The 17468-nt window shown below is 48.8% G+C and overlaps 2 protein-coding genes and 1 non-coding gene across 4 annotated transcripts in view; 2 read left to right on the top strand and 1 right to left on the bottom strand.

Annotated features, from left to right (window-relative positions):
* The window catches only part of LOC125444397, a 15394-nt gene extending 8427 nt beyond the window's left edge, over nucleotides 1–6967 (bottom strand). The window contains exons 1-6 of the mRNA XM_048516807.1: nucleotides 6919–6967; nucleotides 5085–5212; nucleotides 3648–3791; nucleotides 2412–2486; nucleotides 2036–2213; nucleotides 1–29 (exon numbers count right to left, since the gene is read on the bottom strand). The exon at nucleotides 1–29 is cut by the window's left edge and continues 61 nt beyond it. Coding sequence (XP_048372764.1) covers nucleotides 1–29; nucleotides 2036–2213; nucleotides 2412–2486; nucleotides 3648–3791; nucleotides 5085–5212; nucleotides 6919–6967 — 603 coding nt within the window. The remainder of the gene's footprint in view (nucleotides 30–2035; nucleotides 2214–2411; nucleotides 2487–3647; nucleotides 3792–5084; nucleotides 5213–6918) is intronic.
* Nucleotides 6968–11139: 4172 nt separating this feature from the next.
* RANGRF (RAN guanine nucleotide release factor) lies at nucleotides 11140–17426 on the top strand. Of its 2 annotated transcripts, none has more exons than XM_048518406.1 (6): nucleotides 11140–11243; nucleotides 12485–12579; nucleotides 13185–13301; nucleotides 14868–15015; nucleotides 15694–15788; nucleotides 16909–17426. In XM_048518406.1, the coding sequence occupies exons 2-6, from the start codon at nucleotides 12494–12496 to the stop codon at nucleotides 17033–17035; spliced, it is 573 nt and encodes a 190-aa protein (XP_048374363.1). In that variant the 5' UTR covers nucleotides 11140–11243; nucleotides 12485–12493; the 3' UTR covers nucleotides 17036–17426. The 2 variants fall into 2 exon arrangements, with proteins under 2 accessions (XP_048374363.1, XP_048374364.1); XM_048518407.1 differs by having other exon boundaries at nucleotides 11149–11248; nucleotides 12489–12579.
* TRNAA-UGC lies at nucleotides 14736–14807 on the top strand. Its single transcript has one exon. It is a non-coding gene; the product is annotated as a tRNA-Ala (tRNA).
* Nucleotides 17427–17468: the final 42 nt, after the last annotated feature.

The following is a 17468-nucleotide window of genomic DNA, read 5'->3' as shown; positions in this document are numbered from 1 at the left end:
AGTCGCTCGGGCAACCTCCATTTCCAGGCCTTGCACCTTGGGAGGAAGCAAAGTTAGCTCCCATCCTCAGACTTGAACCATCCAAGGTCAGGAGTACCATCAAGAACGTTAACCCCGAGCTCCTCCGTGCAGCAAAATATAGCATCAAGGAATCAACTAGTCCTCCTTGCATCAAAGCTACGCAAAACCCATGAAGACTCCACTCCATACATCTCCTGATCCCTCTAGGAAAGCTGGGACTGTTCCAGATAATGTGTTTGGCATCGTCTAGCACAAGTCTCCAACCTATTTGAACCTGCAGGCACCTTTGGCATTCTGACACAGGGTGGTGGCACAATCACAAAATGGCTGACACAAGAGGCGGAGCCAATTGCAAAATGGCTGTTGTAGGGGGTGCAGCCAAACAGAATGTCAGGGTTACGCACAGAGGTGGGATCCAGCAGGTTCTCGCAGGTTCCCGAGAGTAGGTTACTAATTATTTGTGTGTGCCGAGAGGGGGTGACTAATGGGTGATTTTGCCACGTGATTTTTGCCTTAGTTACGCCCCTCCTCTCAGCAGTAGTGCGCAGAACTTGAAGCAGTCTAGCAGGAGGTGCACCGGCGTGCATGGCAGCCTGCGCCCGTGTGCATTTGTTTCCCGCCCAAGGACCGGCGCAGCGGCTGCATCATTGCCACAGCCCCGCTCAGGAATGCCCTGCCCCCGGAATGCCTGGCCACGCCCCCATCGTGCCCCATCCAGCCCCATTGGCGCTATGCCAGTTTGAATCCCACCACCATGGGAACCTGTTACTAAAATTTTTGGATCCCACCACTGGTTACGCATAACTTTATTAGTGATTTTTCAGCACTTCAGGCAGAAGCGGTGGTGGGATTCGACCAGTTCGCACCGGTTCAGGCGAACCGGTTGCTAAAACCGGCCGGCTGCTCTGAGGCGCTAAAAGCCCTGTCCTTCCCTCTCCCGGGGAGGGGGAGCGAGGGGGGATTTCAGAGAAGTGGCGGCAAGGCCCCGCTGCCCCCCTCCACCCCCACAAAAAGTGCAGCAATTAAGTAGGTGGTGGGGTGTTGAACCAGTTTTTTTGCCCACCACTGGGCAGAAGCTCTATTTCAAAGAATGCATTTTAAATATTGTTTTAAGACATTGTGTGGCTTGTACACACAGCTGACTTCAGGCACTTGTAACCCCCATGCTCAGAATGGGTTGACCCAGAAAAGGGGTGGAGTCTCAAAGCAGCAAGAGGCTGCAGAGCTCATGTAGTTTGGAGGAGACAAGGCTACCAGACTCGGACCTTGATTTCTATAAGCCCTTAACACCTTGTTAAGGTAACTGCAATATTGTTGGGAACTACTGGGAAGGTGATAGTTTATTTTTGCTATGTTGTAAATGTTGGAGTTTATTGTTTCAGGGTTTTTTTATGTTTGTCATGGGTGAGAGTTCTCCTGGAAACCTTCATCACGTTGAATCCTGTTCATCAAGCCCTTGGAGTCTTCAGGAGCCAACCCACTTGCAAAGAAGAATTGGACTTGGCAGTATCAGTAGACTGTAAATATAAGGACTTGAAAATGCAACCTGAACAGGACCTTGAAGTGTGATGTTAAATGTTGATGTTATAAGTTATATGTTAAGAAAGTAAACCATTTTGTTATTTAAAATTTGTTGTTGCAAACTCATTCCAAGTTCTGCCCCACAGAACCCACAGATAGAGGTTACACACTCAGTGAAGATCCTTGCACTATGGTTCCAGTTGTGCCCAAGGCAACTTTGTAAAAAGATCGGCTCAGCCAATCAGAAGCCTTCCTGGGCAACGGCGCCATCTAGCACCTCCCCCTTTCTACAAACACTGAGCAGGTTCCACAACAGCCACAACACGGCAACCGGGACACCTTGTTGGCATTACCTGATCTGGTGCAAAGTATATCCTTCCCTCGGGGGAATCTTTGGATTTCCTTTCTTGTTCTAGATGCCATTTTCCTCTCTGCACCAACCACCAAGCCATGATCCCCCAGTCACCAGTTCTATGCCATCGGCACTGCCCGCTGCTTACCTTGGTGATTTCCGTCTGCTGCGTGCTGTAGGGTGTGCGGAAGAGGACACGGGTTGCTGTGGTGTTGACCCCATAGCCCAAAGCATGGGCCTGAGTGGCCATCATGTTCTGCAGGGAGCCATTCTGGAAGTGGAAGACCACTTGCCACACTTGGTTCATAGCCCCCTGGGCCTGCAAAAAGAACAGCGTGGGGTAGTGGTCAGAGTCTCAGGATAAGGATCAGGGAGTCCCCAGATCAAATCCACCCACCACCATAGAAGCTGACCAGATGATCTGGGCCAGTCACATATTCTCAACCTTGTCGACCTCACAAGGTTGTTGTGAGAGTAAAACAGCCACTAGTCCTCTCCTTCCCACTTAGTTCCTTACCACAGGCCACACGGCAATCCAGTCCTCATTCAGGGCCTCATTTGCTATTCCCGGGACGGCACGCCGGACGGACACCTGAAACAGAAACCGCAGGTCAGCCAATTCGGCAAGTTTCCAACTCCACGTCAGCTAACATGTTTAACCAAGTGGTTTTTCAGAATAGGGTGACCAGGAAGCCAGAAGCAAGGTTTGCCACAAGATCACTACTGCTCCTCACAAGTAATCTTGCATAACCCAGATGATGCTATTAGCAGTCAGAGGTTTTTAAGTTACAGATAAAGAAGAAGAAGAATTTGGATTTATACCCTGCCATTCTCCCCTATAAGGAGTCTCAAAGTGGCTTACAATAAACTCCTTCCATTCCTAGGAGCAGCAGTGGCGTAGGAAGTTAAGAGCTCGTGTATCTAATCTGGAGGAACCGGGTTTGATTCCCGGCTCTGCCGCCTGAGCTGTGGAGGCTTATCTGGGGAATTCAGATTAGCCTGTGCACTCCCACACATGCCAGCTGGGTGACCTTGGGCTAGTCCAGGGGTAGGGAACCAATTGGCCAATTGGTAGGGAACCAATTGGCCATGCTGGTAGGGGCTGATGGGAATTGTAGTTCCTGAACATCTGGAGAGCCGCAGGTTCCCTACCCCTGGGCTAGTCACAGCTTCTCGGAGCTCTCTCGGCCCCACCTACCTCACAGGGTGTTTGTTATGAGGGGGGAAAGGCAAGGAGATTGTCAGCCCCTTTGAGTCTCCTACAGGAGAGAAAGGGGGGATATAAATCCAAACTCTTCTTCTTCTTCTCCTCCTCCTCCCCCTCCCCTCCCCACAATGGACACTAGGACCCAGGTGGAACACTCTACATCAAAGAAGGTCCAGCATGCCTTATCTGTGGTAAAGGAATATACAGTCTACTAACATCTTTATGGGGAACAGAGTATAGAAACCGGATGGTTTTACTGATGGCTGAATCCACGGCACCAATTGACAGTCCTGAAACGTGACCCACAGAGATTGCCTGCTACAGGTTAAGGAATGGGATGGAATACTCCCACAAACACTTGGAAAGTGGCCCAATCCCATAAGCTATTCCACATGGCCACATTCTGTCCTCCCTCCTTAACAGAGCATCTTTCCAATATTTACTGACAAAGCGTCACCATTTTCCCAGGACGAAGGCCATCACAAGCCATCTATTTAACCCAAGTATGTACAGGGGCAGATCCATTTACTGCAATTGCCAATGCACCTCCATGTAGTTTTCTTCACAGACAATTTCCCGGGGGCTCCACGGGACTCCAAGAGGGCAATTCATGGACACGTCGTAAGCAGCAGTCAGGTTCGCCGGATTGGTTACTTCCACCTGCAGATGCAGGCTGAACTCCTGGTCGAACTGGAGCAAAAGAATATTCAGTGTTCCCTTCATTCTGCAAGCTCATTTAGTTCTTTTATATTCTGCCTTTCTCCTCAGAAAACCTCACACCAATATGTTAGATTTCTTTTAATTTTAGCAGGCGACATCGAATGGAACTTTAGGAATGGGGGTGTCAGGACTATTGCAGAGAAAACCCGGCTAGCAGCCCTTGATCTCTGCAGAAAACTAGACCTTTAAAGGCAAGAGTTGGTGCTTCTCTAGTGGAACATTTATTAAAATGCAAGGATAACCCCACAGACTTCTTGTTTTGGGTCATATATTTTGCTGCAAAATACACTTCTCAGATCCTACAAATCGAGGCGCAAAATCTGGCAGCTTGGCGTGATCTCTGATGATTCTTATCTGATTAAACAAAAGTCACCCAATTTGATTTTATCAGTTTGACGAAGGTTAATACTTTCTGATCGAGTCTCCTTGTGATAAGGACATCTCAAGAACAAATATTCAGTTGATTCTACTGCACTTAACGGGCATTATCTATCTATCTATCTATCTATCTATCCATCCATCCATCCATCCATCCATCCATCCATCCATCCATCCATCCATCCATCCATCCATCCATCCATCCATCCATCCATCCATCCATCCATCCATCCATCCATCCATCCATCCATCCACATCCATCCATCCATCCATCCATCCATCCATCCATCCATCCATCCATCCATCCATCCATCCATCCATCCATCCATCCATCCATCCATCCATCCATCCATCCATCCATTTTATTAGGCTTTTATACCGCCCCATTCCTGAAGGGCTCTGGGCGGTGTACAGCATGTAGGGGTAACAATATAAAATAGTTAAACATTTAAAAGCAGCGATAAAAAACTAAAAATTTAATTCCAAGAATTATACAATCAATCTCAGTAAAATAGAGATATGAGTGGCGTCCATAACCTCTTGGATTAAGGGATTTTCTTAAATTTAACCTCAGGACAGCTGAACATCTAACGGGGGTGAATACTCTTCTGGTATTGTTGGTAACTTGATGGTGCTTAATCATTGCCGATTCAAAGGCTCATTCCGCACATGCAGAATAATGCACTTTCAAACTGCTTTCAGTGCTCTTTGAAGCTGTGCGGAATAGCAACATCCACTTGCAAACAGTTGTGAAAGTGGTTCGAAAACGCATTATTTTGCATGTGCGGAAGGGGCCAAAGCCTCAACAAAGCAGTTTGGCTTTGTAAATTCGAATACCCTAGTAAACCAAGTACTCTGTAGTATCGCCAAGGCACAAAGGCTTACCAAATTTTGGACAGAGCATGCCAGGAAAGACACTCTGATCTCTGGGTTGCCGTAAAGGTCTGTGGTGCTGGTGAAACCACACTGAGAAGCAACCTGCTCAGTCACAGGGATGTATTGGCCAAGATTGTCTGGAGAATAAAGAAAAACGAAAAGCAAAGATCAACAGCGAGCACTCTAGCCTTGTGCAGCCTAGTGGTTGGCACCGTACTATGGTTGGGATTTTGCAAGTGCCTGTCACAACTCAGTTATAAAAGGCCTTACTGTTTATATGTAAACAAGTTTTCTGAAGTCACTGTTTATGACCTGATCTATTGATTAGCTATTGGCCAGTGAGATAGCCACTGCTTACATGTTAGGGAGCACCTACATCTGAAGTTGTAAAGTTCTTTGCTTGAGCACACCAGCACACCACCACCACCACGAGACAGCAGATAGGTATCAAGATGTAACCAAACGTACAGAAATGTAGATGTCACAGGAAAGAAAGGATTTCTTATTTTATCTCCATGTAACCCTCCCTTATAGTTAGTATACTCATATATTAAAAAGCAACTGAGAATCTGTCTCTTCTACTCTGCTAATATATATACAGTGGTGTAATCCAAAAATTTTAGTAACAGGTTCCCATGGAGGGGGGATTCAAACTGTGGCGTAGCACCAATGGGGCTGGGCGGGGCAAAACAGGGGCGTGGCCGGGCATTCCGGGGGCGGGGCATTCCTGGGCGGGGCTGTGGTAAGGATGCAGCCGCTGCGCCAGTCCTTGGGCGGCAAACGAATGCACGCAGGCGCAGGCTGCCATGCATGCCGGTGCACCTCCTGCTAGACTGCTTCAAGTTCTGCGCGCTACTGCTGAGAGGAGGGGCGTAACTAAGGCAAAAACCACGTGGCAAAATCCCCAATTAGTAACCCCCTCTCGGCACACACAAATAATTAGTAACCTACTCTCGGGAACCTGTGAGAACCTGCTGGATCCCACCTCTGTGTGTGTGTGTGTGTGTGTGTGTATGCCCAACAACTGTTTCTGTCAGTGAACAGCAACACCACAACTGCTCCCAGGAGCAAAGGGTACCTTACTCAGTTCACTTTTCCACACAACAACTCTGAGAGGTAGGTTGAGAGTGAGTGGCTGACTTCTGAGTTTTACGGCAAAGTCAGGATTCGAACCCAGGGTCCTACATCCTAACCCAACTCTCGACACTCTACATTGCATGGGCTCTTGAATTCCTCTTGCCTTTTGTCAGCAATGGTGTTCCATGTGAGCATCATTTCCCCTTTAAAAACCAGCAGAACAATCACCCCCAGATAATTACAGGGACTTTTTTTCCTGGATTTTTTTTTTAAAGCATGCTTTGAGTGCTTCTCCTCTGCCTCTTGTGGCCAACTGAAAAATTCCAGCCAGCTTCTATGTGTCTGGAATCAGTGGTGGGATCCAAAAATTTTAGTAACAGGTTCCCATGGTGGTGGGATTCAAACTGTGGCGTAGCGCCAATGGGGCTGGCCGGGGCATTCCGGGGGCGGGGCATTCCTGGGCGGGGCTGTGGCAAGGACGCAGCCGCTGCGTCGGTCCTTGGGCGGGAAACAAATGCACGCAGGCGCAGGCTGCCACACACGCTGCCACGCACCTCCTGCTAGACTGCTTCAAGTTCTGCACGCTACTGCTGAGAGGAGGGGCGTAACTAAGGCAAAAATCACGTGGCAAAATCACCAGTTAGTAACCCCCTCTCGGCACACACAAATAATTAGTAACCTACTCTCGGGAATCTGTGAGAACCTGCTGGATCCCACCTCAGTCTGGGATGAGAAAGAAGACTGAAAAGCTACCAAAAATACTTACTGAACACCCCATAACGCCACAGGTTCTGGCCCAGGGCGGCTTTATCCATCCATATCCAAAAGTAGCGACCTCGACATTCAGTTCGTGCAACCCCTTTTGAAGAAAGACATCCCATGAAGGAGATGTTGGTTCATATTCTATGCAAGTTAGATCTCTTCCTCCCTGCCTCCCCCCCCCCCAATTAATTTGGGAGGTTTAAACAGGAATCCAAAGGCAAAGCTTGGCAAAAGCTCGTAGCACTACCGTGTTTCCCGGAAAATAAGACAGTGTCTTATATTAATTTTTGCTCCCAAAGATTCGCTATGTCTTATTTTCAGGGGATGTCTTATTTTTCTGTGTTCTGTTCGTCGGGCATGCTTCCAAACAAAAACTTTGCCACGTCTTACTTTCGGGGATGCCTTATATTTTGCACTTCAGCAAAACCTCTACTACGTCTTATTTTCAGGGGATGTCTTATATTCGGGGAAACAGGGTATGAGGCAAAACGAGAACTTGTCTTATTTCCTTCCTCCTTGTCAATTACACCCATAGGAAAAGTCCAGCGCTCACCTGCAGGGAACGGTACTGATGTCACTTCCTGGGAGAGGAGCCCACACAACAGGGCTAGGCTGCAGAGGAAACCCAAGCCAGCAATGTTAACCGAGTTCTGTTCTTATTCAACACATGTCTGGCAGCAGAGGACAGGGGGAACAGCCCTGTCCTACAAAACCTCCTTGCCAAGTTGATGACTTAGGACCCTGCGTGATATCCTCTAATAATCGGATGCCCCCAAAATAGGAGCATGCAGTCCCCAGAGAGAGGGGAAACCAACAATGTACCAGGGAAGCTAAACTAACTCAGGGACTTATTTAAGGTGGCCCCTTCAAGCTTGGGAAATTCTTGGAGGTTTGGGGAACAGTGCCCAGGGAAGGTGCTCTGCAGGAATGCAATGACGTGGACTCCACACTACCGAGATAGCACCCCTTAGGGGAATGGATCTCTGAGATCTTGAAACCGGCTGCAATGCCAGGAGAGCTCAGAGGTTAGCAAGATTGCAGGCACAAAAGGCCTTCAACTCTGGAACGTGCCACACTCAGCTTACGCAGGACATTTAACTCATGACCTGAGGCTGCCTGCTCTCTCTGGGTTGGGAAATGCATGGAGCTATTGTGGGTGGAACCTGGAAGGGGGGGATTTGAAAAGGGCAAGGACATCAGCAGGGTTTAATAACACAATTCCCATTCCAAACCAACCATTTTTTCCCCGGGAACTGATCTGGAGATCATCTGCAGAGCTGACAGAATTGCCACCAACAGATTATTAAAATCAGTCCCCCGGGAAATAATAGCTGCTTTGGAGAACTGGACAATATGGCAGGATGATCAAATCTGGTTTGAAAAATTCCTGGAGATTTGCGAAGGGGAGAGAGAGCGCCGAGAAGATACGACAGGCATACAGCGCACCCTCCCAGAGTTACCGTTTCCACCAAGGGAAATTCTTTCAGTAATGTGGAAATCGATTGAAATGACTCGGAAACTCCAGGAACCTACCTGAGGCTGGTAACACACCTCCCCAAATTCCACCTGCAAAAGCTCTAGGAATTTCTCAATCCAGACTTGCCAACACTAACAACAGACAGATAAATTGGGACTTGGGGGTGAGTGCTCATGCAACTACATAGAAGAAGAAGAAGAAAGAAGAAAGAAGAAAGAAGAAAGAAGAAGAAGAAGAGGAGGAGGAGGAGGAGGAAGAGGAGGAGGAGGAGGAGTTTGGATTTATATCCCCCCTTTCTCTCCTGCAGGAGACTAAAAGGGACTTACAATCTCCTTGCCCTTCCCCCCTCACAACAAACACCCTGTGAGGTAGGTGGGGCTGAGAGAGCTCCGAGAAGCTGTGACTAGCCCAAGGTCACCCAGCTGACGTGTGTGGGAGTGCACAGGCTAATCTGAATTCTCCAGATAAGCCTCCACAGCTCAGGCGGCAGAGCTGGGAATCAAACCCAGTTCCTCCAGATTAGATACATGAGCTCTTAACCTCCTATGCCACTGCTGCTCCAAGCTACATCCTTTTTAACTTCTCCAGTATGCTTTTTTAAAAATTTATATATCTCACAAACTCATGGAGCATGGCTCTCAATGGCTCTCAATGACTCAATGAGTAATGCTCACTTCTACAACTCCAGGCCATCGCAGATTTAGAAGAGGAGACCGCACATTTCGCTGTCACAAAAAGGCATACCTAGCTAACCAGAGCGAAACCAACTTACCCAGCAAAGCAGAGAGAATGCATAGCAGCAATTTTTTTCCTGGAAAACCAATTACTCTTAAGCTCTGCTTTTCACAAAAATAAGCGGCACTGCACTTCCGGAGGAAGATAAACTTATATATAAATCACTGACTTCCTCCCCAACCGTTCTCACCTGTTTTCAATCAGTCCATCAGAGATTAGGTGGGCTGGGATAATGCGTAGGTTTCCCCCTAATTTATTTTGCAATGTCATTGACTTAAGGTTAGCCCTTTGCAAGATGAAAAAAATATATTTTTCTTTGTCTTGTGGACAAATACTTCATTAGCAGAGTTAATGAAATAATGAGGCAGAGACCAGTTGCTTTACTGAAATAAAAGTTTACTTACTACAGGGAAGGGAAACTTGGAAGAAAAACAATAAACATATTTCTTACTAGCTAGCACCAACAGCCAGCTTGCTGCTTAGACTATTACATGGCTACTAAGCTATGGATAGACTGAACTGACCACGTGCAGAGTGCAACAAAGAACATATATCTAAAGCCTACGTGCAGACCTGCATGTAGCCCACCCAACCAACAGGTATCAATTACCTGGTCACTAACTTCTGACCTCACTAACTAATTAGCATGCAACAATTAACTCCTTCATTACTGGATTATGTGACCGGCACTTGCCAAATCCCATCATTCTTTCACCCACATCCTTGTGGTTTTTGAAGTCATCAGTTGGGGGGTCTGTTTTATGTACCAGGAGCAAAGAATTTGTTAGGAAGAATGCCAATATTTACGTCTTGCCTTCTTTTGTGCCTTCAACAACTACACAGCAGGCAGAGGATCTGCAGGTAACACTTGGTACTATATTGTGTATGTTTTGTGCTGTACAGGATTTTTATCTGCGTTATTCGGGTCTGTTTCCCAGATGCCTCGCAGAACTTTTGTAATGTTTGCAATTTTGGACATGATTTACTGACAAGACTTCCTTTGAAAGTAGACAGCAATTGTTTTCCTTGGAAACTGTGACTGCTATGGAAGGTGGAATCTATGGATTACGGGTTTGTGTTAAGTGGCTTCTGTTCTAATTTATGGCAACCCTATTAATCACCGTCCTCCCAAATAGCCTGTTGTTTACAACCCTGCTCAGGTCTCGCGAACTGAAAGCTGTGGTTTTGTCAACTGCATCAACTGGCAGTTGTGGGTTTTCTGGGCTTTTCTTTGACCACGGTCTGGTGCTTTGTGTTCCTAACGTCTCGCCTGCAACTAAGGCTGGCATCTTCAGAGCCATATCATGGTGAGATGCATTTCTGGCTGTGGCATCCTTTATAGAAGCAATCCATCTCGGGTTAGGTCTTCCTGCCGCCTTCCACTTTTCCTAGCTTTATTGTCCTTTCCAGTGAGTGACTCCTGCCTTTCCATAATGTGACCAAAGTACGACAGCCTCAGTTTAGCCATGTTGGCTTCTGCAGGCAGTTCAAGCTTTATACCCCTCTCCAAACCCCACATTCCCCAGGTTGCCCCCACCCCAAATATTTCCCAACCCAAATTAGTTTTATAAATGTGTGTATGCACATAATTATATACTATATATTGCATTTTTACCCTGCCAATCTCCCGAGGGACTCAAGGTGGCTTACATATAAAAACAATGCAATAATATAAATAGTATAAAAATATAAACATTAAACATGATACTATATATTACATAATATATAATACATATTAATATAGTAAAATAAAATATCAACATAATGTGTTTTCAGCTCAATTTTTATATGACCCGAACTTTTCACGAAGAAGAGTTCTAACTTTTTGAATAAGGCAGAACTTCTATACTGCGTTCAACACGCAGCCACAACTGGGTAGGCGGGACCCGGGAACTCTTTCCACCGGTTCAATTCGCTCGCTACGTCTGCCTTCGCGATTGGTCACGCCCACTGCCAGTCACACCGCTTCCCGCTGCCGTCACAATGAAACATCTGCAGTGACGCGACGGATAACTCGTCGCTCTGCTTTCTGATTGGCCGGTTTCCCTACTGACTCGGCGGGCTAAGGGAAGTGGTTGCGTCTCGCCTTTAAAGGGGAAGCGGCGGCAGAAGCGCAGGTGAGGTTTGAGCGTAGGTCCAGCGGGCGCTGTGCCCTGTAGAGCCTCCATAGTCAGGGGCAGTGTACCTCTAAATACCACTTCCGATGGAAACGCCAGTTGCCTGTACTCCTCTTCCTTTGTGCTGGGTGGTGCTTTCCTTGCAGCCCCCCACGAACTCCCTCTTAACGTGGTTGCAGACTAACTGGGATCCCTTTCTCGCCCACGTACCCACCATGTTTCTTCCCAGCCTATGCACGCTTGCATATTAGAAGTCCTCGGGGACACTTTTGCGTGTGCATTTCCCCTTCAAATTCTTCCAGTGGCTAAATAGAACCTCCACGTTCAGAGACAGTATACCTCTGCAAACCAAGTGCTGGCAGGTGAGCAGGAGTGGAGGACTCTGGTGTGCTTGGCTGCCTTTTTGTGGCTGTGAGATGCTCGGTGCTGGACAAGGTGGAATGTTGTGCAGTCTTGAAGTCTGCCTTCCTATCAGACATTCCCTCATTTTAATTCTGTCTCTGAATGTCTAGATTTGAGAGACAGTCCCGTAAGTCGTATTTTGGTGAGGAGAGTTAGTTCCTAGGTTCCCAGTTAGCTCGGAGTGACTTGAGTCATGTCTTTGTCCTAAAGCTTGTTCGTTCCGTTAGGACTCAGCTTTGCCATTTGCAAAGAAATGGGCCCTCTGAGCGTGCACAGAGTCTTTCACTTATTTAGAAGGCTGCATCCATGCATCCATCGTGTATCTAATCTGGAGGAACCGGGTTTGATTCCCAGCTCTGCCGCCTGAGCTGTGGAGGCTTATCTGGGGAATTCAGATTAGCCTGTACACTCCCACACACGCCAGCTGGGTGACCTTGGACTAGTCACAGCTTCTCGGAGCTCTCTCAGGCCCACCTACCTCACAGGGTGTTTGTTGTGAGGGGGGGAAGGGCAAGGAGATTGTAAGTCCCTTTGAGTCTCCTGCAGGAGAGAAAGGGGGGATATAAATCCAAACTCTTCTTCTTCTTCATTGTGGAATGTGGTGATCTCTGTGCGTTTCACGCTTCTGCCAAGAAATGAAGCTCATGGGTTGGATCCTGCCAGCTTTTCAACCGATGTTACCCAATTCCTTCTTGTGCCTCCCTCTTCCATTTGGCATCAGCAGGAAAACTGGCTGGTGATCCAACCAGATCCCCCGAAAATTCCTTCCGATTGAAACACACTTTGCCCCTTGAACGTGTTGCAAAATCAATTCCCCTTTTCTTTGCATTGCTTCACAGGTAGGGGCGATGGACCACGTGGCAGGACGAGAGCAACAGCCCCTCTTTGGGGGGGCCTTTTCTGCCTTCCTACCCCCTGGAAGCCTGGATGTCAGGTATGCATTGAGATCGGTAGGAATAGAGGGAGATCTCCAGGCAGCACCTGGATATTGGCAACCCTACCCTTTTGTAGCCCCCCATAGCAGCCATTTTGTGACTGGCACCCCCTCCCATGATGGCAGCCATTTTGTGACTGGCACCCCCTTCCATGATGGCAGCCATTTTGTGTCTGGCACCCCCTTCCATGATGGCAGCCATTTTGTGTCTGGCACCCCTTCCCATGATGGCAGCCATTTTGTGACTGGCACCCCCTCCCATGATGGCAGCCATTTTGTGACTGGCACCCCCTCCCATGATGGCAGCCATTTTGTGACTGGCACCCCCTCCCATGATGGCAGCCATTTTGTGTCTGGCACCCCTTCCCATGATGGCAGCCATTTTGTGACTGGCACCCCCTCCCATGATGGCAGCCATTTTGTGACTGGCACCCCCTCCCATGATGGCAGCCATTTTGTGACTGGTACCCCCTCCCATGATGGCAGCCATTTTGTGACTGGCACCCCCTCCCATAATGGCAGCCATTTCTGGTCATTCAACCAAGCCGCCTTCTCGATTTCTTGCCCAGCCTGCCTGATTCACTCCCGAATTTTTTCCTTTGCAGTGAGTTCCGCCAAGTGCCCGACAACCAAGAAGTCTGCGTCCACCCCAGCACAGATCAAAGCATCATTATGGAGCTGCTGGAATATCAGGCAGGGGTGCCCGACGAGACGGCCGTCAGGTGTGTGTTCAGGTGCCAAGTGGATAAAAAAAGCACGGTGCTGGTTCTGAACCAGTTACCTGGGAAAAATTTCCTCTGAGCCCCAAAGTCTTGTGCCCTAATCTCAAAGATGATCCCTTTGCAGTGAACTACAGTCTTTGCATGCTTACGAGCAGGCCTTCATATCAGGAAGCTGAGTCATTACACTGGAAATATTCTGAGGTTGAGTTCTGTGGTTGCATGTCCCCTTAAGGCAGGGGTGTCCAACTCTAGCGCCCCAGATGTTCGTGGACTACGATTCCCACCAGCCCCTGCCAGCATGTTGGACACCCCTGCTTTAAGGCCTTATATTATTTTGAGCTGGTATTTCTGTCCGTGTAACTATGCATTATTTCAAAACATAAGAAGAAGAAGAAGAAGAAGAAGAAGAAGAAGAAGAAGAAGAAGAAGAGGAGGAGGAGGAGGAGGAGTTTGGATTTATATCCCCCCTTTCTCTCCTGCAGGAGACTCAAAGGGGCTGACAATCTCCTTGCCCTTCCCCCCACAAAAAAAACACCCTGTGAGGTGGGTGGGGCTGAGAGAGCTCCGAGAAGCTGTGACTAGCCCAAGGTCACCCAGCTGGTGTGTGTGGGAGTGTACAGGCTAATCTGAATTCCCCAGATAAGCCTCCACAGCTCAGGTGGCAGAGCGGGGAATCAAACCCGGTTCCTCCAGATTAGATTCACGAGCTCTGAACCTCCTACGCCACTGCTGCTCCTAAATAGGGTAATGTGTTGTCGAGGGCTTTCATAGCCTGATTCAGCTGGTTGTTGTGGGTTTTCCAGGCTGTGTGGCTGTGGTCTGGTAGATCGTGTTCCTAACGTTTCGCCTGCATCTGTGGCTGGCATCAGTGACACAGTGTGTAACAGACTTTTCTCTCTGTGATACACCTCTGAAGGTTATGACCACGAATGCGAAGTGAGCTACGTCAGGAACTCAGATCTACTGAACCAAACCACACAGCCCGGAAAACCCACCACAACCAGATAAATAGGGTACTTAGTGCGAGTTCTCCTGACCACCTTGACTACACTCATGGGGAGGGCTTGAGAAACCCATGGGGAGGGCTTGAGAAATGGGCGGCGGAGGGTGTCTCTTGCATGTATGAGGACTTGGGTCCAATTCTTCACTTCTGCATTTCTGCTTGGGGTTAATGTGTGCTGCCAAGCAGATTTGCTGGTGTGTAAAAATGAGGATCTTTGTGTTTGTGCATCCTTACAGACAGTTCTAGGGTATTTCCCTGCATTTTGTATTTTGCAAACATGGATGGAATTGAAGGCCCATGAAATCTCCCAAAGGGTCTTGCTGGTCACTGTAGTAAATGGGATACTAGACAAGATGGGCCAGCCTGGTCATTCTTGTGCCAAAGTCTGTGGTGACATAGCAGCACGTTTCCAATGGCTTGGAGAACCACAGGGGGATGTAGCTCAGTGGTAGAGCGCGTGCTTTGCATGTATGAGGTCCTGGGTTCGATCCCCAGCATCTCCACAAGTTTTAGATTCATGATTAACAAATATTTTTCTTCTCCTCCCCTTTGGCCTTTTTCAGATATCACTTTGAGGATGTGGTTGGTGCCTCTGGCGGCGCTGAGGTTTTGAGCCAGGAGTCGCTGGCGCCGCACGTCCTGGCTCTGGAAGGCTGCAGCAGCGCTTGGCACCTGACCGCATGCCAGCTGGTCGCCAAATTCGACGAAGAGGTGAGTGTCAAGAATTTGTTGCGTTGGCTGTTTCACACAGCGTCTGTTTACACAGCTGCCTCAGAGCCAGAGGTGGGATCCAGCAGGTTTTCACAGGTTCCCGAGAGTAGGTTACTAATTATTTGTGTGTGCCGAGAGGGGGTTACTAATGGGTGATTTTGCCACGTGATTTTTGCCTTAGTTACGCCCCTCCCCCGCTCCTCAGCAGTAGCGCGCAGAACTTGAGGCAGTCTAGCAGGAGGTGCACCGGCGTGCGTTGCAGCCTTCGTTCATTCGTTTCCCGCCCAAGGACCGGCGCAGCGGCTGCGTCCTTGCCACAGCCCCGCCCAGCAATGCCCTGCCCCCGGAATGCCTGGCCACACCCCCGCCATGCCCCGCCCAGCCCCATTGGCGCTACGCCACTGTTTGAATCCCACCACCATGGGAACCTGTTACTAAAATTTTTGGATCCCACCACTGCTCAGAGCCCTCAGTTTGTACCACATTTGACAGCTTTATATACCTTGAAGAAGGAAGGCTCTCTTTTGGCTTTCTGATGCTTTCCTTTCTCTTTGGCCCATCTTTAGAAATGAAGCGCTCCTAACCCGTCTTCTGGCCTGGCGGAGGTCTCCTAGGCGTGGAATGGAGGGCCGTTCCCAGCAATTTTTACCATGTCCCAACCGTCCTCTTGTCTTGCAGGCCAAAAACGAGGTGAGAATGCATCTCACGTTGCTTCGCCTGCCCCAGCACGGAACAGACGTCCTCTTGACCTTCAATGACCCCACCCGGATTCAGTGAGTATGCCTCAAGAGCCGAAAGGTGCGTTACCCCAAGCAAGCAACACAAAGTTGGCCACGAAGAAGAGGTGCCGGTGGTCACAGTTGCCCATTCAGGCAGCCCTTCCCCCCCTTAATGATATTTGCAATATTTCTATACCACCTTTCTGGCCCTTGACTGAAGGGCATTCACAGTTCAAAACAATTGCCTCTTCTGTAATACACAGAAGCAACAAATGCTGGTAAGAGTGCGTTCGTTGTAAGACCTGTCCTTGTGCAACCTTCCTGGTTCAGAAGCGCTACAGGCAGGGCCTTCTCGGTTGCGACACCTTGATTCTGGAATGCCCTTCCATTCACCCTCCCGACAGGCATTGAACAAGTTATCTTTGCAATCCCAAATGGCGATTGGCGTAGGAGGTTAAGAGCTCGTGTATCTAATCTGGAGGAACTGGGTTCGATTCCCAGCTCTGCCGCCTGAGCTGTGGAGGCTTATCTGGGGAATTCAGAGTAGCCTGTACACTCCCACACACGCCAGCTGGGTGACCTTGGGCTAGTCACAGCTTCTCGGAGCTCTCTCAGCCCCACCCACCTCACAGGGTGTTTGTTGTGAGGGGGGAAGGGCAAGGAGATTGTAAGCCCCTTTGAGTCTCCTTCAGGAGAGAAAGGGGGGATATAAATCCAAACTCTTCTTCTTCTTCTTCTTCTTCGATGGTAGTCTTTATGGCCACAACATTTTCTATTGGTCATCTTTGTAACCAAAACCAATGTTGGCAATTTGGTAACCCTTTAATCATCAATATGAGTTTTACATATCCCGTTTTGGTGGTTGCCCTTTTAATATCTTTCTGGTCTAATAATGCCACAGTGCCCAGACTGTCGTCTTTGTGAGAAGGGGGTGCCAGCCACAAGGAGGGTCATTGGGTTTGCTCCCGCGCTCCTCCTGTCTTGCGTTCCAGGCTAATGGCCGCTGCAGAAAGGAATTCTGGGAGGGGGAAGCACCGAACGGCAGTTGGTGGTGGCAAAATGAGGGAGAAGAGCCTTGCTTTCTGGAACCTCATTGTATGGGAGCAGGGGACAGTGAAAGGGAGGGTGGTAGAAGCCAGAACCTCAGTAATACCCACATTCTCATTTCTTCCAGTCCCCTAAGCAGTAGCGCCGCTCGAGGAACCGAAGTCCCGGCTCCTTCCCTGCCTCCGTGGACGGTAGAGGATTTCCACACCTTCGTACGCAGCCTGCGGCTTCTCGACCCCGGCATTTTTGGCTAGCCTACCTATAGAACTGGACACCTGAAATCCAGCCTCATCTCTTTTCCGTCATCCACGCAGCGCCGTCCACCGGGACTCTTTGACGGTTACCTGCCTGGGTCTGTTCAATGCCATAGCTTTGTCCAGAGGGAAAGCGAGTCAGGAAACCAGCGCCGTACAGGGCGGTCTCACCGAAAAGTCAGTTTTGAGTTGCTGCTCTTATCTCCACAAGAGGATTTCAAGTCACTGCGCTAAGAAAAACGGACTTCTCCAGTTTCACCTATAGAACTTCAACCTTGGGCCCCCCTTCTCCTCCATCTAGGGTCCCCCACAGCCCCAACACACCAACTTCCTCAAGTATTAGGCGGAATGGCCCCTTGTGATTGTTCCATCCAATAAAAAAGTCAGTCCTTCAACCAGTGTTTCAAGTTTATTTGAACCAGCGAGGTCTGCC

The sequence above is a fragment of the Sphaerodactylus townsendi genome, linkage group LG15, assembly GCF_021028975.2.
Source record: "Sphaerodactylus townsendi isolate TG3544 linkage group LG15, MPM_Stown_v2.3, whole genome shotgun sequence".
Lineage (NCBI taxonomy): Eukaryota > Metazoa > Chordata > Lepidosauria > Squamata > Sphaerodactylidae > Sphaerodactylus > Sphaerodactylus townsendi.
This window is presented reverse-complemented; position numbering and strand designations above follow the sequence as displayed.

Coding starts and splice junctions, on each gene's coding strand:
- RANGRF (XM_048518406.1), top strand. CDS start 12,494: ATGGACCACGTGGCAGGACGAGAGCAACAGCCCCTCTTTGGGGGGGCC. Junction 15,016..15,693: donor TCGCCAAATTCGACGAAGAG/GTGAGTGTCAAG, acceptor CTTGTCTTGCAG/GCCAAAAACGAGGTGAGAAT. Junction 15,789..16,908: donor AATGACCCCACCCGGATTCA/GTGAGTATGCCT, acceptor CATTTCTTCCAG/TCCCCTAAGCAGTAGCGCCG.